A 26,791-nucleotide genomic window follows, 5' to 3' on the forward strand; every position below is an offset into this window, starting at 1 on the left:
GCTTAATTACCATATTTTATGGCTAGTCACCAAATTATTTGATCATAATCGACGTATTACTTTTTTTTTGCTCAAATTGCCATAAATTTTATTATCCCTCGTGACCAAATATTTTATCATAGTTGTAATTTTTCTTGAGCACCGTTTAATTGCCATATTTATTTACCGCTAGGGACCATATTATTTGATCTTGTCTACCTTTTTTCCCCTCAAATTATCATATTTTTATCTGTAACGATTAGATTATTTGATCGTAATTGTCATGTTGTTTTACCACAACTTAGCTAACATTTTTTTTTCTGCTAGTGACCAGATGATTTATCTTAATAGCCATGTGTTTTGCCCAAGTAATAAGGTTTATCCCAGGGGATCAGATTATTTGACACCAGTTGCCATGTTCTTTTACTACTGTTTAATTGCCACATTTTCTTACTGCTAGTGACCTAATCATTTGATCTTAATTGACATGTTGTTTTCTTGCTCAAATTGCCATTTGTTTTATCCCTAGCACCATATAATTTATTCTAGTTGCCTTGTTTGTTTTTACCTTCCCAAATTGCCATTTTTTAATTCCTAGTGACCAGATTATTTGATCCTAAATTGGTATGTTGTTTCTGTCACTGCTCAAATTGCCACATGTTTTACTCGTTGTTTTTTAGCACCACTCAATGTTCGGTTTTAAGTATATTCATTAACTTATTATTTGTTTTGTGAACGATATATGGTCATTTTCTGGGCCGTTGCGGCGCACATATGGACGAAGCTGGGCCTGTAGCTGCGGCTCGCGAGGCGAAGTTGGCTAGTTGCTGCTGCGGGTGCAACGATGCAGTCACGTTCTGTTTGTGATTTTTGTGCATATTGTGTTGTGATGTGTTGTACATGATGATTTGGGGTAATCAAGATGTATGTGAGAGTGACTGATTAGTATTGTACGGACAATTTTTTGTGTTGTTAGATGCTCCAAGACACCAGTCTTATACGAATATAGACTTGTTTGATTTCTTATGAATTATTTGGATTGATTTTTATCTTTGAAAAATTTAGTCGAGTCAAGAAAAAAAGATGGATTGAAGTGTGGGCTTATGGCTCAATCGCACAACCCAAGCCAGCCAGCTCGCGTGGACCGCAGAAGGATATGCTGGGCAGCCGTCGTACGACATGGTCTAGGGCGACGCCTGTGGATGACAATGGGTATCAAAACCCGCAAACCTGACAGGTATTGACCCGTTACGGATTTGGTCAATAAAAATGCCCTTAGACCTGTAAACGGTAAAATTTTATATCCATTGGGTCTAGTAATGAAAGACCCTAACCCTACCTGCATGTTTAGGGCCTCTTTGATTTTCATGATAGGAAAAACGCATGAACATGAAACCACACGATTGTAATGGCATGCTCATTTGAATCCTACAAGAATATGGTTGCACCAAAGTTCGTTTGATTGAACAAAAAAAAAATCTTAACAACCGGTTGGAGTGAACGAATTTTTTTCTATACAATGTAGTGCAAATGAATCCTTAGAAAATTTTCCTACAGAATTCAATGGTAAATCAAAGAAACCACTTGGGAAAAAAAATGCAAGGATACAAATCCTTATTGTATATGAAAATCCTTAAATCAAAGAGCCCTTAAGGGCCTGGTACCAAAGGCCCGGTATAAACCAAACCCTAATCCCCTCTCCCTCGGACCCTCTCTGTTTTTCCCCACGACTCCACCCCCGATCCCCCTCGCTCGTCTTCCTCGTCGAGCACTACTGACTCCAGCGACTCCAGCGTCGCCGCCGCCGGTTGATCTCCCGTTCGTTTCTCTCGCTCCCGACCGTTTCTCCTCCCATCACCCCACGAACCGATTCTGCCCTTTAGCTTGCCGTTTCATCTTCCTCATCTCCCTAATTCGTAACTGCGGCAAAAATCAAGGTAGGGCGGCCGTCCTACCTTGCCCTACAGGGTCCTACAATGGACGCGGACATGGAGGACTACGGTTTCGAGTATTCGGACGACGAGCCGGAGGAGCAGGACGTCGACATCGAGAACCAGTACTACAACTCGAAAGGTTCCGTTCCTTCCGCCCGTTTTACTTTGTTCTTCAATTTCTTCTGTTCCGAGTGTTGGCGGCGTTCGAAGAGAGCCCGATTGCATTATCATGTACCAGTCATTTCGTAGTGTTAGCAGGGTTACATCTTGAATTCTAGTGCCAGTTTACTTGTGACTGTTCTGCCCTGTTATGTGGTGATGTGGATTTTAGTAAGGTATTCAAGGCACCACTGCAATTTTATTTTTCTCTGGGAATAAATTTACTATTATGTAGATTTGACATGCATGTGGTGCTTGTCACACGATTACGATGTTTAGCTAAGTTCTATTTTGCCCTTTTGCAAAGTTTGTTCCTGCAGAAACTTCCTTTTCATCTAAAAAGGAAAAAGTATATCTTACTGATGTTATGTCTTAACTTATAAATGTAGCCAGCGTGGCTATATACTCCCTCTGTTCCTAAAAGCAAGGCGCATAAATTCCTTAGCTAGGACCAAGGCAGCAACGGTAAAGAGTTTTTTGACACAACTTGAACCTTCTTACCCATATAGTTATGCAATTTTCTTGCCATCTGCACCTTGAAAATCCGCCTCAGATCTTCTCGCTCCCTGCGCGTACGCGAGAAATGGAGTTCTCGGTGTTGCTAGCCACGGCAACGCACGGCTCGAGCATGCTGGACGCGACAACAAAATCTGTGGAGTCGCTAGCCGCCAAGATGGCGGCGCATGAGACAAAGCCAGCAATGAATAGATTTTTGGGATCGGGAAACCCCAGCTAGCAGCAGCTAGCAATTTCTACCCTGGAAAGATAGGGAATTTTTTAGGAGAGGGGTGAGATGCGATAGAACCGAGGAGGAAGATGGAACGGTAAGTGCTGATTGATTGCGGTGGGCGCTAAGGGCCGGGACAATTTGGGGAGAAGGGTGGAGAAAGCAGTTTGGCGCCTTACTTCTCGGAATTTCTGAAAAAAAAATATGTGCCTTGCTTTTAGGAACGGAGGGAGTATGTATTACGAAGCCAGGACAGGAAGACATACTTTTTCATTGATTTAATGAAGACATATGCTTCAGGCTGTCACATGCTTCATCCTTCTATTTTTACATAGTACACAAACCATCTGTTGTTCATCTATTTCTTTCTGCATGTAAGTTAAACAAACTGGTCAGCACTCCAAAAGAGAGTCTAAAGAATTCTTATGGAAGAAATGTTTATCATTGTAATTATCATTTATAAATGGTCACTGCAGTACCAGATAAATGTCTAATGTCTTCTTTTCCCACCCTCTTAGTTACTGCGAGGATTGAGTATTTCTTGGGATTTTCCCGTTCTTTTTAAGATTCCTGTAGTGTTTTCTACCTTCAAAGTGAACTAGGTTTCTTTAATCTCGCAAGTTGTTTCTATATATAAAATTTCTGTTGTTTTTTGTGTCTGACTAAATGACTTTAGCTTCGTTTGGCATTGTGGTGGATTATCATAATCCTGTTTTTCTCACCTGCTTTTGACTATTTTAGTGTTTGGCTACCCGCTTCAATTATAATCAGCAGGAAAGCAGTGCAAAATCGCGTTAGAGCTGAACCAGATTACCGAGATATCCGGATAACAGACTAGATACCCCCACCGCAACTAACTATTTCAAAGTAGTACTAAGAAATTATTTTGTACATCTTTGTGTCAGGATATGCGCTAGAATAATTATTCTATTATTTTATTTGGAATTTTTCACGGTTAAGGTAAATACTGTTTATCTGGTGGTACGGTGCTTTTTTCCTTCTTTCTTGACTTTTAGTTACATTACTAGCTAAATACACATGCGTTGCTATGGATGAAAAATTAGACTACTCGTTAAATTAGATTAAAATCACTATTACATGTTAGCAGCACTGCCCATCTTATTCCAATTTTGTTGACAAACATTATCCACATATCAATCTTATGCATGTTTGCATTAGAAAGAGAGTGGCAGTTGTTTTTTTCACAATACAAAAAGATGACGAGGCTATTTCTTCACAGGAGGTGACGGACCGCCGCCACCAATTGGCTCTTTTATAAGAGTAAAGATTATTCTCCATACCACGAGTCAGTTAGATTATAATCTGATTTGCCAAACAGTTCATCTGCTTTTTGACAGCCACTTCTCCACAGCAGATTGTAAAATAAGCCTCTGTAAGCAATATTTTGATGCAGACTGGAAAAAAATTGAAGTTTAAGCTTATTAGGTCAATCTAATAGTGAAAATATTCTTCAGAAAGTCGACTGTTATTTCTACTCTGTCCGCGAGATGGCAGGGAATAGCATAAATTGACTTTGTGTATAACAGTTAGTACCAATTTCAAATGATAATAATTTGATGCATTATAGTTGTTGATGCATATGCTGCTGCACCGCATGATGTTGACAGAATATCCTTCTGCAGGTATGGTTGAGACAGACGCAGAGGGAGCACTTGCTGGTTTTGATGCTGTAGTCCGTATGGAGCCTGAAAAGGGTGAATGGTATAACCTTTTTTCCTGCTATTCTGATTCACCAATCTATTTTATCAGTATGTTTTTGTTTGCTACAGGACAATATGAATGCTCAAGTCTTTTGAGTATTGGTCATCTTAATGAATATTAACTATGCTAGATCTGATATATGGGCTAGTATCTGTTATCTTTAGCAGAAGTTATATGATGCATCCCCACGCCCTCATCTGCACCCATTTGGGCCTTGTTCGGTTCTTCATCAACCCCCCTGGATTGAGGGGATTGGGAGGTATTGAGAGGAAAATGAACTAAAATTCCTCTCTCTCCCTACCATTCCCCCTGGATATTCAAACGAACAAAGCCTTGGGGTTTTTTGAACTCATCTTTTGGCTCTAGCAACCTCACACACTAATATGCTGCATACATAAATATGCTAATGTTTCTCTCTAGCCGTTACTCTTAATTGTGGGCGTGCCCAAAGTTGAGGACATATGGTGAGTCGTAGACAAATTTAGGTTGTATGATGGTCTCACCAGAACTTTCCCCAATAAGAAATTGCTCATGCTAGTCACATTTTCGGAGGCCCGCTGTCTTGGATCAATATGAATGCAAGACATGCTTTATTTTTATGTCTTACCCAGTTTGTTTGCACTTAGCAGTAAGTGCCGGTATGCCTCTTGCCCCTCCCTGTTTCTATGAATATTGTTCTGTAAAATTTTACTTGAAGCAACCTTAAAAAACGTGCCATTTCCAGCAAGGTCTACTCATTCTTTCTTTTGTAGGAGGCCATTTCCAGTATGTTTTAGTCTAGCTCAGGCTAGTAGGAGTGAAAAGCAAAAGAAAATGGAAGCATGGTTTTCGAGTCGGCGAGTCGAGTCGAGTCGAGTCGCCCTCTCACAGACTAGGGGACTAGGTAGTACCGTAGTAGACTAGTCTGTGACTAGGCTGGAGTAGTCGACCTAAGTCGACTTGACTAGTACGCATATTTATAGCTCATTTCGGCCATCAGAAATAGGTTTAGCAGCATCAGTTGTAGAGAAAGAGAGACAGGAGAGCAGAGCAGCACTGGACCTGGACAGAGAGATAGAAATTGTTTGCAAAATTGAACAGAGCACTGGAGCAGCAGACAGCAGTGCAGCTATGGATTTCAGAAATCAGACAGCACAGGCGCATTAGAAATTGAGAACAGAGGAGAGGGTTCAGGCGTGGGTTGCCTGCGAGTGGTGGCGGAGGTAGAGTTGGGGCGGGGGAGTTGGAGGAGTCAGGCAGCAGGTCTCAGGGCGCAGATTTCTGGAGAGGACAGGAGGACTGAGCAGCCAGGCAGCGTAGGAGCCCTGCAGAGGAAGCAGGGCCATCGAGGCCATGGCCTGGGGCAGTGGTGGTGGCAGCACTGTCGGCTAGCTCTTCCACACCCTTTCCCTCCTCTTCCTGCCCGATTCTCTCTCCCGCCCGATTCTCTCTCGGGCAACCTATATAAAGCCTGAAATTTTCCTGGCATGTGGGGCTTTCGTTGGGCAAGTCGGGTGGCTGATGGTTTCCAGTCACTGACTAGTCGGACCTAGTCTCCGGCGAGTCCCCTTGTCGTGCAACTTGACCTACAAGTCGCTGCTGGCGCAAGTCTCGCCTGCTGCACAGACTTGGGGACTAGTCGCTGACTCAAAAACCAGGAATAGAACTCAGAAAACCAACTTCAAATTTTGCATATGAGTCACTTGAACTCCAGCATCTTAATATAGTAAAGAATTTTTAGGTTTGGCTGGTAGATAAAATGTGTACTTACTAGGTTATGGTCAACTGCCTGAAAGGTAAGCCCCCTTTGGTTGACATCTCCATGCCTGTTAACAATATTCTTGATCAGGATTTCTATTGTTGTTCAGTGTTAATTGGACATTTATTGGTGAAAAGGAGTGTCTTGTCCGATGCTTCCAATGACAACGGAAATATTTAATAGTCATCTATTTAACACATGCGTACTTAAATAATTGCCCTTTTTCAGCCATACAAATTTTCTGTGAAATTAACTGTCATATTATTCAACTATTATTCATGTTCAGGTATCTAATTTTTATCTTGTAACTTCACCCTTATAGGGGATTCAAGGCTCTCAAACAAACAGTGAAGATTTATTACAAGCTGGGGAAGTACAAAGAAATGATGGATGCCTACAGAGAGATGTTGACATACATAAAATCTGCTGTGACACGTAACTACAGTGAGAAATGTATAAACAACATAATGGATTTTGTTTCTGGATCTGCTAGCCAGAACTTTTCTCTTTTGCAAGAGTTCTACCAGACAACACTTAAAGCTCTTGAAGAGGCAAAAAATGAGGTTGGGTTTGTTGCATTATCGAAACTACAATTTGATATATTGGGTGGTTGCTTTTCATATATTATTACTATTGTTTGTGGTGCAGAGATTATGGTTTAAGACAAATCTGAAGCTTTGCAAAATTTGGTTTGACATGGGGGAGTATGGTCGAATGAGCAAGGTGTGTAGATGAGTTACTTAAACAATCTGCAACCCTTGGTTCCTTATTCTTCGTTTGTTTCATGTGTCTTTTTTACTGACAGATACTCAAGGAGCTGCATAAATCTTGTCAAAAGGAAGATGGTTCTGACGACCAGAAAAAAGGCACACAACTTCTGGAAGTCTATGCTATTGAGATCCAAATGTATACGGAAACAAAGAACAACAAAAAACTGAAGGTTAGGCATCTTTGTTTGCGACTGCCTTTTACTGGCAATGTTTCAGTGAATTACAGGTTATATTGTTCTAGATTATCTGTTGAATTCTTTTCTCCTGGTGCTGCCGTTTTCTAGCTGTATATATTTTTTCTAAAAAAGACATACTCATTTAATATTTCTTTACTCCTAGACTACCTTTCGCTCCCTTCTCGTGTGCCGCTCTATTACTCTGTCACTTTTGTCGAACGGTACCTTCCCGTAAAGCATTACACTAGTGCAGCTAAATGCTATGTGATTGCACACAAAGTCAGTCTACAGTGTTGTTGGCTTGTTTCATCAAGGGATTCTTCACTGTTAGCTGAATTTGTCTACAAGCAGATTATAATCTTAAATTGGATGGAATACCAAATTTTATCTTGCCTTGAGGGAAAATGTTTTGCTTTCATGTTTGTGATATTTTTCTTTATTATCTGAATCATGCAAGTGTGAGGGTCTTCTGTATTCTCTTGCAAGATTAGGGTGTGGTTAGTTTTGAGCCCATGCTAACCCCACCAAGAATTTAGCAAGCTAATATGTTCGCTAAGGTTATGGCTGCCCACTAAGGTTTTGGCTGCCCACTATTTGGCCAATGTTGGCAAGAAAGTTGAAATGCACTATCTGAAGTGAATAATGCTGTTACAGGAATTGTACCAGAGGGCTCTCTCTATCAAATCAGCAATACCTCATCCAAGAATTATGGGTATAATCCGTGAATGTGGTGGGAAGATGCACATGGCAGAGAGGCAGTGGGCAGATGCAGCGACTGATTTCTTTGAAGCATTCAAAAATTATGATGAAGCTGGCAATCCACGGAGAATTCAGTGCCTCAAGTACTCGATCATTGACGCTTCTTTTCTGTCTTAACTTTGTAGCTAGATAGATTAGATAACACATTATGATCCCTTTCATAATTTTCTTTACTGCCCATTAGATACCTCGTTCTTGCCAATATGTTGATGGAATCTGAAGTGAATCCCTTTGATGGACAAGAAGCCAAGCCGTAAGACATCCATCTGATGCCCCTCTTAAGTCCTGTAGCTTGATTTTTTCCTGAAACTCCTTAAATGCGTGCAGGTACAAAAATGACCCTGAAATCCTTGCAATGACAAACTTGATTGCAGCATACCAGAAGAATGACATCATGGAATTTGAAAAGATCCTAAAGGTCAGTGTTTGTTGAACAGATGCCATTTTTGTTAGGTGCGGCAATACTAAGCTCTTCATTCCGGTTCACTGATTCTGCTGTAATTGTTATGAGTTTTTGCCAGACCAATAGAAGAACAATAATGGATGATCCTTTTATCCGTAATTACATTGAGGACTTATTGAAGAACATCAGAACTCAAGTTCTGCTCAAGCTTATTAAGCCATATACAAGAATAAGGATTCCATTCATTTCACAGGTGAATACTCACTTGTGCATATTTCACTTTCTTTGCTAGCCAAATTTCATAATTCAACTGGACTATATGTTGTTCTCTCCACCAAACGAACACCAGAAATTTATTGTGACGACTAAATTGCATGAGGAATATATATCATGCTATCTTTGCATGTACTTATTCTATGGCCTCCTCCTTTTCGGTTTCTAGGATGGGCTTCTCCGAGAAGCTGCTCTCACCCAGCTTCCTGGAGAAGCCGCATGTGAAATTTTGTTAGGCTTCCAAATTAGGTTAGCCTAACCTAATCTGGAAACCTAGCAAAAAATTTAGGGCGGCTTCTCCCGGAAGCTGAGGGGGAGCAGCTTCACCGAGAAGCACGTCCTGGAAGCCGAAAAGAAGTGGGCTTATGTCAAGTGATTACAAGATGTACAACTTGAAGGTTGATCATCTCCTTATCAAAACTAACCCACTCCAGTTCAATTAAAAACACAAGCATATTTGCGCACTTAATTATAGCAAAGTATTATATACAGTTCTTTTGCAACAAGGTGGCACTAGTTTTTGTGAATTATATCCTGTGTGATGTTTAGTTTATCTTAATACTGATTATGTTTATGAAAATTGTTTGTATTTAGGAACTAAATTTCCCAGAAAAGGATGTGGAGCAGCTCTTGGTGTCATTAATTCTGGACAACCGTGTCCAGGGTCACATCGATCAGGTGAACAAGCTGCTTGAATGTGGTGACAGGTGTGTACTTCCACCTTTCTCAGTCTCTTGGCATGTTTCTGAGCAAGTTCTGAGGGTGATCCATTTGGCATTTTTCAGGTCAAAGGGGATGCGGAAATATCAAGCTATTGACAAGTGGAATACTCAGCTCAAGTCCATCTACCAAACGGTGTCCAACAGAGTTGGGTGAGAGAAGGCAGGTTTCCATTTGTACCTGCTTATTTTGGTGTCTTGGGGCGTAATGCGAGGGGTATTTTGCGGTATACTTGAGATTGGATCATGGATGTGGGTAAAGAAACTTGCCAGTGTGATGAACGTAGCACTTTAGTTGGTGGATCATATCGTCTTGTCTATCTTTTCATCTGTGAGTTGGCCAGTGGGGTGCTGGGATTTTGTCCTGAACTGAGTCGCCGTGCTAATTCCAGTATGCTGAGATTTCTGCGGTTGAAAACTCGAAATGAATGCCACTGGAGAAGCACAAAAAATTATGCTTATGGTATGTAATAGAGCATAGCCAGCTTGTTCATATTAGCAGCTGCTTTAGCCATTTACAGTTTGTTCATAGAAATTGCGCTTGTCGAGGTATTCATCTAGGGCTCAGTTGAAAATTTCCCGACCAAGCATATTTTTACGGCAATTGTAAGGATAGTCTTCCCGCGCGACGCAAGATCTTAACTATTATCCTAGGGCTGTCGTAATGATAGATTAGCGTGTGCCGTTGCGCATTAGTGCATTCCATGTTCTTATTGTCAGTTTGGACCATGTCGAATGCATTCTCCGTCTCGTATTAAGTGACTCAAATTTGTCCAAATATGGATGTAGCTATGTGTAAAAAATATCTAGATACATGTAATAGAAAGACATTTAATATGGGACGGAGGGAGTATTAATCTTGACGCTTTTCAGACATAGATATATACTCCCTTTGATCCTAAATTCTTGATTCAAATTTATCCAAATATGAATGTATCTATTCTTAAAAATCGTCTAGATACATGTAATATTTCGACAACAATATAGGATCAGAGGGAGTACTTCCTCCGTCCAACAAAAGAGTTTTAAGTTTGTCAAAATTTGGATGTATCTAAACATGACTTAGTGTATAGATGCATTCAAATTTAGTAAAAGTTGAGACATTCTATGTTGGACGGAGGGAGTACATATTTGAAAAAATTTAAGTCACTTAATATGGAACGAAGGGAGTACAAAATCTAAAATATTTTGGTAACATTGACACACGAAATAATTAGTGTTACACGAATTTGCTTTTGCGAGGTAGATGCACATTGTGTAAATGTTGTGGAATTAGAATTGACTGCACAGGCGCACCTAACCCGTATGAACGATTGTTAAAGTACTACTGCACTGACTTATGACAAAGCAAGCAGTAGTCGTGTGTTTATTTTGCATCAGATTTCCTTGTAAACAGTGGTACTCTCGAGACTTCCGAATTTTCAAAAGCTATTGAGAATTTTAGGGTCTACTTTAGAAAAGAGTCAATGGTTAATTTATTGGCATCCGCATATTATCTAGGGTTTAGACAAAGGACTTGTACAATAGTTTTAATTGTTGAAAGTAATAATTGTAAAAAGCAGAGAACCAATTGAGAGATCAAAACCATGTTTTCTTTATTGAAAGATGTTAGGGTATATATGCTCTTAAAACATCTCCGATATGGCCCCTAAAGAGGACCCTTACTGTGTTTTTAAGGGTTTAGGGTAGAAAATGAGGTTCAAAAGAGTCTCTAAACCGGATCTCTATCATGTTTTTAAGGGTGTAGGATAAAAAAATTCCTACGGGTTGGATAGGGACCTCCTATCCAACAGTTGGCTCCCGTCTCCCGCGCATCCTTCTCCCCTTCTTCCTTCTGCGCCGTCGGGCACATTCTTTCTCTCCATTGTTGGCCAGCGCTATCCGCCGCTATTGCCTTGATGCCCGGACCGAGTCCAAGGGCCGTCTGGCCCTCCCATGGATGCTCCCTCATCCTCTCAATTGAACCAACCGCCGCCTCCTCTTAGCCATTGTAGCCCAACTTTTCCATGTTCTCTGCCTCAATTTCCTTGGTTTGGGGGTAGAAACCATATTCATTGCTAATCTATAAAGATGAGAAGGGAGCCGCTAGGAAAAGAGCCACCAATCGACACCCCAAGGATTTCCACATCCATCTCCACCTACATCTTCATAACCGCCATACATCTAGATCATACTACTTGTAATCTTGATTCCATCATAATCGTCGACATTGTAAGACTTGTAGTTATCAATTCCAAACTATTAATCGATACAATGTCTTTTTGTGATTCGATCATGATGCGTGGGTAGTCCTCACGGGCTAACGGCTAACGCTAATCCTTGCAGCTCCATGTACACATGAAGGCAGTATTTACGGTTTGATATACTTCATATACTTGTGTAAATATTTTTCCTGTGTCCCTTTCTCGGCCTAGGCTTGCAGGTAACCAAGCAATCGGAGGTCGGTACAAGGGAGAGGTAATAAGCGAGGGGAAGAGGAAGGCTATACCGAAACCTGGTGAAGAGTGAAGTGAGCACACTAGCCGGATCCGATTCCCTGATGAAGAGAGATGACATCACCGAACGGTAACGTGTTAGTTCGGTATTAACCTTAAATAACCATGGAACCTCGCGAGACAGAAACTGGGCCAAGGTTGGACGATACAATCCACAATTCTGCGGTACCAAGTAGTGGTGTTGCAAGGGCGCATCGCCGACTTATGCTTTTGTCAACTATATATTTAGTATCTTCTGATGTCTATTGCCTATCTTATAATCCATCCATTACATGTGTACTAAACTGCAGGTGAAACTTACGCAGGCCTATTTTTCCATATTGATTACATCCTCTATTGAATTTATGTTGGTCCGGAAACAAAAACTCAACATGACTGACAGATTTGAAGACGTGTCTTCACCAAGCATATCTATTTCCGGTTCGATAAACCTAGTCACTGGGGAAAAAATTATATGCTACACTCGAAATAGGATTGAAGTTAATCAGCATACTAGTACATCCATCCCATTAACATACATATATGTGAGCGAAAAATCTAAAAAATCCAATATGCAATTAGAGACCATCCTTACTCAACGAATGGACATGCAGAGATAACAAATGAAATGACTTGTCGAATCAAGACACATAGGTCATTATCCTGAATCAACATGGCAAAATGTGATTCCAATGTAGTGAACTAGGAACAAAATGTTCATGGCATGAACTACTCACCAGAGATTTCCTAGCGAAACCGTGACGCCGATTGATGTGCTCGCGTGAGAAAATCGTCAGTGACGTAGACGACAAGCAATGAGAGGAACTGGAGAGAGGAAAGGACGTTTTGGGGTGGTCTCGTGCGTCTCTGTTCTTAGACAGGTAAAGTAAACCTGGAAAAATAGCCTGATCGGTTGGTCAACCCTAACCAAGACCCAATGACATGTAGGCCCCCAAAGCGAATATCATCCACACGATTTCCATCCAACGGGAAAGAATGACGCACACCCCGTAAGAAGAGAGCGCGCGCGGGGCAGGATTTAGATTTTGCGATAAATAAAACAGACATATAAAGAAAAAGGAAACAGCCAGCGCCATTTGAGCAATTGAACGTGCCAGCCGGCCAGCCAAGTTGACGACGCAACCAGCAGAAGTCTTCTCTAACCCAGCCGCAGCCCGCAGCCACAGGGACGCTCATTCGCATCGCCACCTTCCTACCTCGCCATCCCGACTCGACCTGCGGCCAATGGCGGACCAGCTCACCGACGACCAGATCGCCGAGTTCAAGGAGGCCTTCAGCCTCTTCGACAAGGATGGGGACGGTACGTACTGCCTCCTCCCTCTCACTCCCTCCTCCCCTCGCGCTCGGATGTTATTAGGCGAAGAGATCGATCGTGCGTCTTCGTGATCTGTTTTGCTTCATCAGTATGGGTCAACAACCGATCAGGAACTGTCCGTGGATCGCTTCTCCGTTGCGCGGGATCGAGGATCTCGATTCCTGGTCCGCACGCCGTCCTCCTGCTAAATCCCCACCTGTTGTGATTTCCTGAGATCCATTCGGAGCCAATGGGCCTGCCTGCGATGCTTGACTGCTCATAGGTTTTTTGATTTGGGAGTGGCTTAACTCGATTGGGAGTAAACGATAGCGTATCGCGTGATCTATCATCAGTTTGTGTCAACGATCGGAGGTCTGCATAGTTTTGATTCGTCGTTCGTATACCGTGGTTTCATTAGCTTTTCATGGAACCATTGTCATGAGTCCCACTATCAGTTAGATATTCGCTCTGATTTGCTGTAGTAACTTCCACGTATTGCAGAGGAACAACCTTTAGAGCTTAAGGCAAAAGGAACAAAAAGAAATATGTGCTGTGAAGTTTAGGCTAATTCAAATCTTTAGGCCCAATGCGTTCCAAGATTCTAGTTAGAATATATAGCACTGGATTGGTACCCAAAAACATTTTCCAATGATATCACTTTCTGTTACATAATCTTGAAATGGTGGATGCGTTACATTTGAAACAGAGGGAGTATTATGTGGTTTACAGTTATCCAACGAGGGTATCCCTATCCTTAGGGGCCACACAACATCCACCCATGAATTACAATCTTGTTGTTTCAGAGTTCCTTAGACTGGTACATGAGTTGTCGGAAAGCTATCAACTGGATAGTAAGGTAAATCAGGAAAAGTATGATCAAAAGTTGTGTAGGTTTTTGTCACAGAGAAGGTAAACTTAGAGCGGTTAAGGATCTTCAGAATCTATTCACCCGAAAACCTTAGTGCCACCCTACATGCCTTCTTTGACCTACATAGATTCATCATCCCTGAAGACTACCATCAGGAGGACCAACACCAATTGAATATTTGATTGAAGGTTTCACTTTGGTTGCTTGCCTATCATGACCCATCTCAAAGTGTTATTCCCTGGAGTCTCTGATGGCAAAATTCAATGATCGTAGGAGTAAAACTGAAACACATATTATGATATTATGGCATGCAGCATTGAGTTAAATATGCCTCATGCATTTGCTTGTGGACATGTAAATTGGAAACAAAGAAAAACATGAATTCAATAGTTCGGCACCATGCTATCCTATAACAAGTGGCACGCTAGAATCAGTCCAAGGGCCATGGTATGCTAGTTGCTCTTGAATTTAGGTCGACAAACCACAATTTACCCAGCAATCGTTGGAATATCCTTAGTTGTTGTGGGTTCTCACGTTGTTAGGTAGATGGGAAGGAGATAAATGGTCTTGAGGGTTTGCAAACACGGTATCCGAAGTTAAGCATCAGTTTTAATATATATTCCAAGTAAGTACACAATCATGACCACATGAAAGTACTTTCAAGTTTCAAGCAGCAATTTTTCACAGAAGCTATGCATTGATGGAATGATTTTGGCATAAAATTTGCAGTTTGAATCTCAAAATACGCAAGCGCTTTATAAATTTAAGTGGAGGGTGTCATTACCAATTCAATAGCCATCACAACTTGTGTGTTCATTGCAAGTAAGGTTCAAGTTTTTTATGTTCATTGCATGTAAGGTTCATTTTTGGTCTTGTTCGATTTCGTTCTACTTTAGATCTGTCATATACGCAAACATGACTTGATGATGTAAAGCATTACATAGTGATACTTAAGAGCTGAACAATTCCTGGACTTGAGTAACAGACTGTGTTCTTTCCAGGTTGCATTACTACTAAGGAGTTGGGGACTGTTATGCGATCACTGGGGCAGAATCCGACTGAGGCAGAGCTACAAGACATGATCAATGAGGTAGATGCAGACGGCAATGGAACAATTGATTTTCCTGAATTCCTCAACCTGATGGCCCGCAAGATGAAAGACACTGATTCCGAGGAAGAGCTCAAGGAGGCATTCCGTGTGTTTGACAAGGATCAAAATGGTTTCATCTCTGCTGCTGAACTACGTCATGTCATGACCAACCTGGGTGAGAAGTTGACTGATGAGGAGGTTGACGAGATGGTCCGTGAGGCTGATGTTGATGGTGATGGCCAGATCAACTATGATGAATTTGTTAAAGTCATGATGGCCAAGTAAGTTGCATTCTGAGAGAAGCTTCAGTAATCAGAATCCAGAGACCAAAATTACCTATCCCGATGCTATTTTGTGGGATGGTTATAGTAATGAACTGAAAACATTATAAGACTGCGAGACTTCTTGTGCTGTGTCATATGCTCCGGGTAATGCTTGTTTGCCTTAAAGGTTTTATAGATCCTGTTTTGGTCTTTCTGATTTTGTTTCTTCGATTATCTCTGTTTATTTATTTTCCAACTTTTCAAGAGTGTAGCTACATTGTGTTGATGAACAATTGTATTTTGTTGTTCCATAATTTTCATTGTGAGCTAACCATTTCTCCCCTAGTTTTGGGTATGTGATGGGTATGTCTGATATAGGTATATCTTGCGTCTTTGAGTAAATTTCACAAAACCCATACGATTGGGGAATCTAGAAGTATCAGAAAACCACAACTCCTGGATTATTTTTTCACATGACCACAAGTACTACGCTGGTATAGGAAAACCCAAATTTTGAGAATAAAGGCATTTGACGGGGAATTTGATCGGTTGGGCCAACCAATCAGAGCCATGTGTGAAAAAGAACATGACCAGGACCGAATCAAGATGAAGTTCGCATGATGTCCTCTTCCCGTGGTCTTCTGTACCATCTGGTTCACCGTTCAGGCGTTCACCTTAGTTGTTCCTCGCACGGTATCTTTTTTTGGGCGCAATAGTTTTGGCCACGTGAATTGTTTTTCTAAAAATTGTTGTTTTTCTGATACTAGATCGCCAGTTGCAGAGGTTTGGTTACTCTACATCTTTTATGGTAATTATGCATGAGAATAATAGAAAATTGAACTGATTTACTGGAAGCTTTTACCAGTGTAGAACTTGGAAGGACGGTCACCTCACCATGTTTGATTACTAGGAGGCTTGGGACCTGCCGAAGCATCTTATATTTCTCTTATGCAGCCCGCATCATTTTCTGGTCTAGAAAATATGATCATATGATTCCCATAGCATCTCAAAAGCCAACCTTATGATATTCGCTTCAAAAGTTTCAATATTACATCATATTCATGATACTCGTCAAATACGGCATTCTGCCACTGGTATTGATCAAATATTTGTCTAATTAGTTTCCAACTTTCCATGTGTTCAAGATTGTTCGAACAAATTAGTGACAGGGAAGTGCCAACTAATCAACAATAAGCAAAATAAATATCACAAGGATTAGCTAACCGGCACACTGCAAAACCAAAATAAAAATTAAGCACCATCTGTCTCTTAAGTCCTGGAGTTGATTTTCTCCTTGTTTTTTTCCCTTGCCAATTTTGTGTTAGAAATCTGCATTGATCAATAGAAAAAGATCACCCTTGATAGTCATACTGCTAGGAGAATTACCAAGTTGTGGCCTTGCCCCTTTACTACAAGCGGCTAGCTTGCTGTTTCAGTTTGTTAGGTGCCAAAATGCTTGCAAACGTAAATTGACATGGTTCAGACCAAGGTTCTTAACAGATTTCCACCCTAAAAAAATGTAGTGAATGTAATTGAGTTGAAGACATAACTGCTACTCTACCGATCAGGATTCCAGGAAGAAGGCCTGATCTGGTTACTGAATTATCAGTACAATCACACAATCACAAATCCGGTGTCTCGAAGTTTAGGCAACAAAAAAAGAAAACAAGATACTCATCACATATGATTACACAGCCGAAAATAAGAAAAACATGTGATGATACAATACATGAATTCACTTAGTTTAGGTTCAGGCCTGCAATCTGGCAGCGCCGCTGTTTTTTACTTAACTAACTACATATGCACAACTATGGCCATATCATCGCATCGCACTCGGCATAGAGAAAAATGGCTTGAACGACAGTGCAAGCCCAATAACCGACACCATGTTCAGCATCAGGAACAAGATCTGGTCACCTGCATGTTGCACGATAAATCATGATCAAGTATCAGTTTGCCATCCAAATTAAGGAAATTAGCGTGACTTGGAAGAACAATGTTTTCACCTGGTAAGAACATCCCAGTTATGTGCTTCTGAGCCCACGAAAACCTACAAAATTTGGGGGCAGGAAAAGAAGTTACTTGGTTGGAAAACCAAGAATATCCTGTTCAATTCCTTTTTGTCCTCTTAAAAATAAATAGCAAGAAGAATCCCAAGCCGGACACAACAGAAAAGAAACAATCTACTTACAAAATTCCTGCTGCTGCTGGAGCTATTCAATTCCTTTTTATCCTCTTAAAAATAAATAGCAAGAAGAATCCCAAGCCGGACACAACAGAAAAGAAACAATCTACTTACAGAATTCCTGCTGCTGCTGGAGCTACGGCTTTAAAGATTGACATAAGAGTCACAGAGATGCCATTTGCTACACCTCTTTGTTCTTGTGTCTGCACATGTTTCATCAGAGAAGTTAGATCATAGCAAAATTATCCAGAACAGAAGCAATGAGATAGATGAGTCTGGAGAATGGGATATCGATACATACCACCGCAGTGTTCTGCAGAATGTTGCATGCAATTGTAATCGTAGCCTGTTCCATTCAAATAATATCTCAGAATAGTTCATAGTAAAATTATCTTGTAAAAAGCAGCGAGTTCATTTTCTTCGTTTTATTCTTTCACTTCATAAGAAGCGGCAACAAATTGATATTGTCAACAGATTTGTTCAAATAGAATTCCAAATGAAACACGGTTTACATCATTCAGGCTTCCCCATCTTAATTTCCTAATGATATATAAGAGCCATCAAAACTGACTTACCGCAAACATATTCTTCAGAAGAGAAGCTATGTTGATGAGTATTTTGAGCTCCAGGCCATATAGGTTGGCCATGAATGGATATGTTGTCAGGAGAAGTACAGATAACACCTAAAAAATTGAACACCCATTTGGTATTGTAAAAAGACTCATCATAGCAAAGAGGCATATTAAACATAAGATATTATCTTCACATACCGCTGCAAAACGGAATGGCTTGATTAATCCAGCATACTTGGCAAGGAACGGATAAATTACAAGTTGATACACCAAAACACCAAAACCTGCAACATTAAACAAATCGGTCATGAGGCAAAAGATAAATAAATCAGACCAGTGGGTGCTACACGGAATAGGTAAGATTATGCTACAGTTGTGTTATGTTCATTTATTTCACATACCCGAGATAGCTAGCACAGTGCCAACATCCTGGGATGTAAGACTCAGTCCCCTGTATTTTCTGCTGCTCACAGCCCAGAGTGAAAATATCTGAAAATGGAAATCGCAAAACACACATTAATACGTTAGCTAATCTGGGAATTCTATAGGCTAGATAAGGTGAAATGTATTTTTGTGACTATGCTACTACCATGGTCATTTAAGGTTCATAAAGCGAGATTACCTCAAGGTAAGCTGTATCATGGAGTGAGAAGACACAGTACAGCGTTATAGCTGACATCAACTGCCAGTTCTTTAGCAGTCTCTTAGTAGATGACATTCTTCCTGATCCAAACTGATTAGCTTTCGCATCTTGTAAGTTCGGAGCAACAACTTGCTCCTCCAGTGCGTCAATAGCTTCTACTTCGTCATCATGGTGCATGTGCAGAGTTTCCTAACAAAATGCGAGAAATGTGTGAAGCAAAATGGTATGAGATTATGAAATTTTGGAAAGTGAATACTGTAACGAACGGTGGTATTTATTCATCAAGTGGGATTTCAAGGGAATGAAGAAGAATCATTGCGAAATGTAGGGGGCCATACCGGAAGCCAAATGCAGGCAACACATGCTCCTGCTGCTAGAACGGATATGACGAAGCAAGGGAGGAAGTATGGAAACCTAAAAGTGGATGATGGTCCAAAGGTTATCTCATATGCTCCAATGATGCAAACAAATAACATTCTAATTAAAATAGTACGAATAATAGTTACCTCCCAAATATAGACTCCTCGGAGAAAAGATTCGGGTACTTCTTTGCAGGCTGACATAGGATTGATGGTACACAATGTTAGCCAAGAAAGTTAGTTTTAAGAGTCATATATATAAGATTACTAATTATCATACAACAATACGTAGGTTATGTTCATATCTGCAACCAAAATTCTATTCATCACTTTGAACAGTAATACTCCCTCCGTCCAACAAAAGATGTCTCAAATTTGTCAAAATTTGAATGTATCTAGACATGACTTAGTGTATAGATGCATTCAAATTTGTTTAAAGTTGAGACATCCTTTGTTGGACGGAGGGAGTATTAACTTCTGCAAAATCTCTATCAAAATTGATACTTATGAACTTCATCATTTTCCTTAAACTGCCATGTTAGGGACGTTCTTGCCTATTCACCGAGTGTTTCGTTTTCACACTAATCAGCAGATGGTTATTCTTATCATGATTATATCAGTGTAACGAGTTTATTGCAATAATAGCTTTGTTCGTCAGATACAGCATTTTATCTTACCAGACTGGCATTCATGTGAGATGCAAATATTTGGTTGTTACCCTAAAGTTTAGCACTTCTATTTTTTCCACAGGAACAGTTCAGTATTTCTAAAAAGGCTAACTTTCTGCTCATCTGAGTGGACTGATCCAAACCTGTGCAAGAAATCCTCCAATGGCTGGTCCAACAACAAGAGCTATTGCTCGTGAAGATGTAACCTACGACATAATACAGACATAAGTGGATCAGTGATAGAAGCATGATAATCTTAAGCCTTTGTTCAGAACAATGAAACTGAGAGAAACGCAAAATATAAAGAGGAACTGTTCTTACAAGGGAAATTCCTAGAGCTTGATGCTCTCTCCGGCAGACTTCTGATGCGTAGGCCTGAAGTATAAAAAGGTGCAACCATGAGTGTTCCACAAATAAGTGCCGAATTAATAGCAGTCACCAACACAACAATTAAACTACCTTGATTGGTCCTAGTATACCACAGAGTAACCCAAGTAGCCCCCTAGTTACAATTGCCATCCAGTAACTCGTGCTGAGGCCGAAGAGTGTGTTAAACACAATCCTGAAAAAAAGGTCAACGGTATTTACTTCAGTTAAACCGAATGGAGTACTGAGTATGTTTTCAAAATGTAACTGAATCTTCCATACACTGCAAGGATACTGATCACAATGCAGGGCTTCCTCCCATATTTGTCAGCAAACATGCCCCATGGCACAGCACTGATGGTTCTCCCAAGGAAATAAGTTGCCCCTTTCACAATACAGTACTACAGTCAGTAACTACTACGAGGCAATAACACTTGACAAACAATACTATTAACCGTCAGTGTAATCTAAGAATTCTATGACAGCATAAGCTTTTTTCTGCCCATATTTTCCGGTAGTTTGTCACTGTTGGAGACAATGCTCACCTACAAAACCAGCATAGAACCCAATGTCTTGCTCTTCCTTCGCGACATTCAAGTCCCTGATCTGTTGCGTCAGAACAAAAGTGAACACAAGCACATAAGAATTCATTAGTGTATATACCAAGGCCGGATGCATTTCCAACATGTGTACATACCATGAAGTATAGATAAGGGAACAGTGACTGGATTGGTAGGGCTGGAAATACAACAAAGCACTGTATTAGTCAGAAAGTTCTAAAATTAATGTGAAATAACTGGACTAAACCAAATGACAGAAATATATCTGTGTGTTTTTTCTTTGCAAAGTAATTATGGTAACAGAAAAATCTCGTATTTCTAAGATCAAATGCACGAGACTCTAGCACATAGACCATACACGGTGTCCTTGGGGAGGGGGGCAAACGGCTTAAAGTAACAACCATGAATGAAGAATGAATGCACAAACACATATGTTTGGAGTCATCCCCTAATGGTCTATTGGTTTCTATTGGTCTAAACTCTGAGAGCACAATATCTTCTCGTGATGTTAACTGGCGGCGACTCGATCGCACTTTGCAATGAATTACCTGCACTAGAATTGGGAAGGGAACCTGTCGATGTTCTTGATTAAACACCCACCAAACAAAGGAAATCACAATCGACAAGCTGCAGTATAATGCTTTAAATTCATCGGATTAATCATCTTCCCCAAAAGAGCCCCCTTTGGATATCGAACATGGTCACAAATACGGATCATACCGGCACACAAGCACGCGATCCAAATGAAGAGGAAGTCCGTGTAGGGTATCCTGCCGTCCGTCTGCACCTTCCTCTCCTGCCTGCACCCGGGGCAGCGCTCATGGTACACCTTCCGGAGGCGGAGCAATGGCGCCTCGCCGGCTCCGGTCATCTCGACGGCGGCAGCAGGCAAGGGAAGCCCCTGGCGGTCGTTGCTGAGGGCGCCGGCTAAGAGGTGCTACCTGATGGCTCCTCTGCTCGAGCTCCTGAATCCACATCAATGGATTCTGAGAGTCGTGGCGCGGCATCATCTTCGCCCGAGAGAGAGATGCTGAAATGGAAGCCTAGCTCGCGTTCGGATCTCGGGTTTTCCCTTGCCTTGGTTTCGTTTCGGCTAAATTTAGGTGGCGGGATGAGAGGGTTGGCCAAGTCCCCTGCATGACCTTCTTCGTCCCCCCACCTGTCATGGGAGCCCCTTTTTTTATTCTCTAAAGGCCATTTCCGATGCAAGAGCTTTTATATGCAGATGCTTAAAGTGAGAGATGAAAAAAAATCTATATAAATATCACACTCTCAATGCAAACTAGAGAACTAAAAATTCACTCAAGTGCTAGACTCTATGTTAAACGTTCATGCTAGCTTTCGGGTTGGAAATAAATCCCGAACGAGCTAAACTAGAATTTTGACATTAGCGTCCATTTTTAAGCAACCCATTGGAGATGTCCTAAGTCACATTTTAGCATAGTGGCTATGAGATTGCTACAAACTAGAAGAGAAAAAAATGAGAATAATTTGCCAATTGAGTGTAATCGTTTTGGATTGATTATCAATTATACGAAACAAACAATTGCGCGTCTCATATGACAACAGGATAATTGTTTAACGTCAGAAGAAAACTGATTGAGTGGGATTAGAATTAGAAGTTCAACTTTGGTCCAGCATGTTAGTACGAGTTGATGAAAGGAGTGATCGATCAGCTCACCAATAAACACTTGCAAATTAGACATTTTATCACATGACTATATATATGTACAGAACATTGCTACAACATCTAGTGGTAAGAAAATAGCACGCTCTAATAAACCGCGGCGCTTGCTACGTGGGTGGTGGAAGTGAGGCGTGGAGGCATGACTCATCATCAAGATGATTCCGACACGCATTCACTAGAAATTTAGTGGAACTTTTGAATTCAAACAATTGAAGTGTATGCACGGTCAGAGAGCGCATTCATGTTTTTTCTTTCTTTTTGCAGCCGCATCCTCAAGGCAACCAGAGTACTAGTACAGTAGTATTTCGTTTGTTTTGGTAGGAAAACTCAACATTATTAAAATTCCAAACACATGTACCCTAGGAGGAGGAAAACAACAAGCTAGTAAGCTGCATCCTGCATGGACCAACCTAGCTACCTAGTCGTGTCGTGGCTTCTCATACTCGACGCGGCGCACACGTTCCATCGATCAGATCGGCCCGTGGGCCACAAGGCAGGAGGAGGACCACGCCTACTTCCCACGCCCGTGGGCCACAAGGCAGGAGTAGGTACGGCCACGTACCTCTCCGTACGGCGGCTTGCATGCTACTCGTTTCCGATCGTTGTCCACGTCTCGTACTCACGTGTACAACGCATTAACGCACCTGGTCTGGTCCAGCCAGCCTGAAAACATGGTCCTGGTCCTACTGTCACGTTGATATATACCGTACTTATAACGTGTCAACCTCGCCGAATATTTTGCCATCTAGCATCATTATCAGTCGACACCGGCCGTATCGGACGAAGCACCACCGTGTGCGGTCGCGTTGGAGCGTCCGATCCACAACAGTAGCAGCGGGAATTAATTCGAGATCCAGACAGCGACGGATCGATCGAGCATCAAGGAGGAGTACTAGTAGGAGCATTTTGTCTTGGCTTTTGCGACAAGGGCCGGCCATCGGACTCGGCTGTGGGCGTCCGTCCGTCCCCGGCTCGTGAGTCGCTCTCTCTCTCTCTCTGTTTCTCTGTCAGGGAATTGATGAACCGGCCGGGGTGATGCGTGCGTGCACCGTGAAAGGAAACTCGCCCATGTTCGATTCGATCCAGCCAGTGGGTATGCGTGTGGAGGGGTGTGGATGATACTAATGCAGGGAGCGGCTGTTATGTATACTCTGCATATGTACCGTTCTCTACCGTGTACAACTAGTATGCTGGTGGACTAGCCTCGTGGTTCAAAACACTAGTATTACGCTGGTTTGTTGGTGCATTATCGGAATTCGGTGGTTTAGTGTTGCCCGTGTGCAACACTGGATTCGCTCTGAAGGCGTGGCGTGGAGGCGAGCGGGGCTGTTTCGTGGGGCCAACTTTTCTTTTCCTAGTGTTAGTATTGTGGCTTCCGAGTGAAATGTATTTGAGTAGTTTTTTTTCCCTTTCGTCTTCGGGCATGTAACCGCATCGCGGTATTCTTTTTCAATATATGATACTAATACTGCTGCGTATGTCAGGTACGGAGCAGTAGAGCATGCACCTTTTGGGTTACACAAAGCCGCCTATCCTCTGGAATTGAAACTCTCAAGACATGGCAAATTTGGAGCCAGTTCAATACTAGTTCCAGGTTTGGGGGAAATGGAAATACATTTGGCAGATCGGATTAAATTTAGCTCAACAATGTTGTCCTTGTGAACTTATGATGACTACACAAGACATTAATGCAACCTCCGATTCATAATAAGCATCGCAGCTTTCAACTAGCTTTGAACTATCACTACTTATTTTGGATCGGATGGAGTGTGTTCTCTATTGCTTGCTCCTCTACACAGTTCCACTCATTGTTTCTTTTAGTACTTTGTAATGTCGGTTTTGCTATATATAAGTTGTCTGATTTTTTGCTAGAGATAAGTTGATTCCTGAACTGTTGAATATGGTTTATGCTTTTAGATTCAAAACGGATGATGAAAAAATAGAGTAAAAGGAAATTTAGATAGTGATACAACGGTTCTAATTAGCCAACTTAGATTTAACCCTCTTCTTTAAAAATCAGGCAATTTAGATATATCCACACCCTTCTAATATAACAATAGGCGACTTGCATTGGTTGCAACTCAAAGAAGTGATTTGTCAAAATTATGACATTTGAGAGCCGTTATTTGCCAGTTTATCAGAAGCCGGGACAATGCATACAAGTCGGATCATTAGGATTTAGGAATCAAGAATCAGACAAACCAAAAGCTATATAGCGTACGTCCATCCTTTCTTCGCTAATAAGATAATTACAAAATTAATTTCAAAACGGCCAAATCATTTGTAGGCTTGCAGAGGGGAAAGGTCTACTACGTTAGTTCTACGCAGAGTAGATTACAGAGAAACATCACTTCTGTATATGTGTGAGGCCGAGATATTAACAACGTAGATAGGTCCATATCATTTGATATTTACGCTCTATTTTCAGATACGCATGACTAGTACGCGTAGTTGCACGTTAAATCGACTCAGAGTAGTAGGAGAAACTACAAGCCGTAAGCAGTAAAGTTCAAAATTTGGACCGAATTGTCCGTTGCTCATTACCTGCCCTATTGCTGGACTGGAGTAGGTCCTGGCTCTAGCTCCAACAAGCGACCCTACGATTTCTGTTTAGATCCTTAAAAAAAATTCTTTTTTGAAAAAGCTACTCCATGTATTCGTTGTCCTGTACCACCGCCTAAGACTGTACTACCATGTCAAGTTCAAGCTGGACTGAAGCCTTGACATAAAGCTGCAGCTTGCAACGCAGGGCCATTTCATTTTGAAGTTCAAACGTGGTGAGATTCTGCACCCACAGGTCGCACACCATGTATTCGTTGTCTTGTAATACTGCCTAAGACTGACTTTAGGCCCCACTCAGTAGTCTGTAGGCATGTGCCAGAAAGGTACATCCTTCTCAGTTTTCACCCCAGCCGGAGGCACATGTGTACTGTACCACGGAGGTGGGAAGGGTTATCGTCGTCCATGTCCTATGAGCTAGTATGAGGCTATGATCTATCCATCCTCCAGCTTTAACTTAACTGCCGGTGGATTCCTTGATCTGTTACTCTTGTTTCATAATTCCATGGCATAGTTAAACCTTAATTTTCTGATGAAAACGTCTATTCCGTGTTTAACTAATTACTAATCTGTGGAGGGCACGTTTTCCTGTTAGCTTTGTAACTTTGTACGATTTTTTGGGGGGTTTGGACTTTGGACACCGATCTCCAATGTACTCCATCAGAGGACAGCAGTTTAATCAGTACGGAGTACAGTTTAATCCGTACGGAGTAGTAGTAAATTAAGACCGCATGCCAGTACTACTACTCAGTAGGAGTAATATGCAATGCGAATAAAATAAACGGATGTCGATGCCAAGGAAGAAGACCGAGGTGGCGGATTCAGTTGGGAATATAATACTCCCATGCCATGTGGATGTCAATGCGAAGGAAGAAGATGGAGGTGGCGGACGCGTGCTGCTGCGTCCGGAAAGTGCGTGCGTGCCATGCCGGAACCAAGAAAACTCACACTAAGACAGTAAATCAAGGAGGCTCAGAGAGTGAAGAGCTTTACCGGCGCAGAGGCAGACGACCCAGACGTAGAAGAAGTTGAGGTAGGGGATGCCGGTGTTGGCCTTGTTGACCTCGTCCAGCCTGCACCCGGGGCACCCTTCCTTGCACAGCTTCTTCCTCCCCCAACTCGCCGCCGCCAGCAATGGCGCCGCCGCACCGTTCCTCTCGCCGGCGGCCATTTCCCCCCTTCCTCTCTCTCGCCGCGAAGATGTGGCTCGTGCGGTCGCAAAGAAAGCCGTACGCGCCGTTCACCGCACGGCAGCAAACTGCTAAAAGCTGCAGGAGTAACGCGCAGGAAGCAAGCGTTAGCGAAGCAGCACTGTCTAGTTTGTGTACTACACTACTCCCGTAAAGAGCGAGCCGAGGGACTGGGAGAGGGGCGCTCTTTATAGTGTGGCGTGAGGAGAGAACAGAGATCGATCAGGAATACACAGGGGTTGGGTCCGTCGTTCCACGGGAACGACCGACCACGGCGTGGAAAACTTTCCGTACGAGCGCGTATCCTGGGGAAAAAAGAATGAGTTTGTAATTCCCTTCCCGTGCCGTGCCGGGATTCCGCGCGCGCAGACTTTTCGCGATAAAAAAAGAGCCGAGAACTGTTCAGACTTGTCTAACCTGTTTTCGAGGACCTTGCTGTACGTATTTTTCTTTATGGGCGTATATTAATTTTTCTCGTACTCCGTACTTCATTTCTCTCCGTTACTGACCGGAGCTTGATCCCAGTGAACTAGCTGTGACTTCCAGAAGCGGCCTTGTGGAACAAAAGAAAGGAGAACGAACACGAGCGTGTGGAGGCATGTGGTGCGTGCGCGTGTGACGTGATCCAGCGTT

At 41.9% G+C, this 26,791-nt stretch overlaps 3 protein-coding genes and 1 long non-coding RNA gene across 6 annotated transcripts; 3 read left to right on the forward strand and 1 right to left on the reverse strand.

Annotated features, from left to right (window-relative positions):
• The first annotated feature begins 1,638 nt into the window (after nucleotides 1–1,638).
• On the forward strand, nucleotides 1,639–9,873 carry LOC100836634 (COP9 signalosome complex subunit 2). 2 transcript variants are annotated; one of them, XM_003567251.4, is made up of 12 exons: nucleotides 1,639–1,797; nucleotides 1,921–2,052; nucleotides 4,443–4,521; nucleotides 6,582–6,822; nucleotides 6,908–6,982; nucleotides 7,065–7,199; nucleotides 7,860–8,047; nucleotides 8,149–8,217; nucleotides 8,292–8,382; nucleotides 8,486–8,620; nucleotides 9,235–9,347; nucleotides 9,426–9,873. In XM_003567251.4, exons 2-12 carry the CDS (start codon nucleotides 1,956–1,958, stop codon nucleotides 9,514–9,516), a joined length of 1,314 nt encoding a protein of 437 aa, XP_003567299.1. In that variant the 5' UTR covers nucleotides 1,639–1,797; nucleotides 1,921–1,955; the 3' UTR covers nucleotides 9,517–9,873. The 2 variants fall into 2 exon arrangements, with proteins under 2 accessions (XP_003567299.1, XP_010230790.1); XM_010232488.3 differs by having other exon boundaries at nucleotides 1,640–1,797; nucleotides 1,917–2,052.
• A 3,073-nt stretch (nucleotides 9,874–12,946) lies between these two features.
• LOC100839997 (calmodulin-3) lies at nucleotides 12,947–15,703 on the forward strand. Its single transcript, XM_003567260.4, has 2 exons — nucleotides 12,947–13,154; nucleotides 15,018–15,703. Exons 1-2 carry the CDS (start codon nucleotides 13,079–13,081, stop codon nucleotides 15,389–15,391), a joined length of 450 nt encoding a protein of 149 aa, XP_003567308.1. The 5' UTR covers nucleotides 12,947–13,078; the 3' UTR covers nucleotides 15,392–15,703.
• A 1,198-nt stretch (nucleotides 15,704–16,901) lies between these two features.
• On the reverse strand, nucleotides 16,902–26,317 carry LOC100838170 (probable peptide/nitrate transporter At3g43790). 2 transcript variants are annotated; one of them, XM_003567256.3, is made up of 17 exons: nucleotides 25,962–26,317; nucleotides 20,860–20,900; nucleotides 20,708–20,768; nucleotides 20,445–20,547; nucleotides 20,256–20,358; nucleotides 20,118–20,171; nucleotides 19,940–20,002; nucleotides 19,276–19,325; nucleotides 19,108–19,183; nucleotides 18,749–18,958; nucleotides 18,528–18,615; nucleotides 18,325–18,410; nucleotides 18,130–18,237; nucleotides 17,856–17,900; nucleotides 17,669–17,757; nucleotides 17,376–17,419; nucleotides 16,902–17,286 (listed from the first exon to the last, which is right to left on the reverse strand). In XM_003567256.3, the coding sequence occupies exons 1-17, from the start codon at nucleotides 26,137–26,139 to the stop codon at nucleotides 17,189–17,191; spliced, it is 1,497 nt and encodes a 498-aa protein (XP_003567304.1). In that variant the 5' UTR covers nucleotides 26,140–26,317; the 3' UTR covers nucleotides 16,902–17,188. The 2 variants fall into 2 exon arrangements, with proteins under 2 accessions (XP_003567304.1, XP_014753613.1); XM_014898127.2 differs by lacking the exon at nucleotides 25,962–26,317 and adding an exon at nucleotides 21,443–21,872.
• On the forward strand, nucleotides 22,834–23,927 carry LOC112270641. The gene is made up of 2 exons (XR_002962968.1): nucleotides 22,834–23,768; nucleotides 23,894–23,927. It is a non-coding gene; the product is annotated as an uncharacterized LOC112270641 (long non-coding RNA).
• Nucleotides 26,318–26,791: the final 474 nt, after the last annotated feature.

Source organism: Brachypodium distachyon, chromosome 2 (assembly GCF_000005505.3).
Source record: "Brachypodium distachyon strain Bd21 chromosome 2, Brachypodium_distachyon_v3.0, whole genome shotgun sequence".
NCBI classification, from domain to species: Eukaryota; Viridiplantae; Streptophyta; class Magnoliopsida; order Poales; family Poaceae; genus Brachypodium; species Brachypodium distachyon.

Coding starts and splice junctions, on each gene's coding strand:
- LOC100836634 (XM_003567251.4), top strand. CDS start 1,956: ATGGACGCGGACATGGAGGACTACGGTTTCGAGTATTCGGACGACGAG. Junction 2,053..4,442: donor CCAGTACTACAACTCGAAAG/GTTCCGTTCCTT, acceptor ATCCTTCTGCAG/GTATGGTTGAGACAGACGCA. Junction 8,218..8,291: donor GATGGACAAGAAGCCAAGCC/GTAAGACATCCA, acceptor AAATGCGTGCAG/GTACAAAAATGACCCTGAAA.
- LOC100839997 (XM_003567260.4), top strand. CDS start 13,079: ATGGCGGACCAGCTCACCGACGACCAGATCGCCGAGTTCAAGGAGGCC. Junction 13,155..15,017: donor CTTCGACAAGGATGGGGACG/GTACGTACTGCC, acceptor TGTTCTTTCCAG/GTTGCATTACTACTAAGGAG.
- LOC100838170 (XM_003567256.3), bottom strand. CDS start 26,139: ATGGCCGCCGGCGAGAGGAACGGTGCGGCGGCGCCATTGCTGGCGGCG. Junction 19,326..19,939: donor TTGGAGGATTTCTTGCACAG/GTTTGGATCAGT, acceptor ATCCTATGTCAG/CCTGCAAAGAAGTACCCGAA. Junction 18,616..18,748: donor ATGATACAGCTTACCTTGAG/GTAATCTCGCTT, acceptor TTCCATTTTCAG/ATATTTTCACTCTGGGCTGT.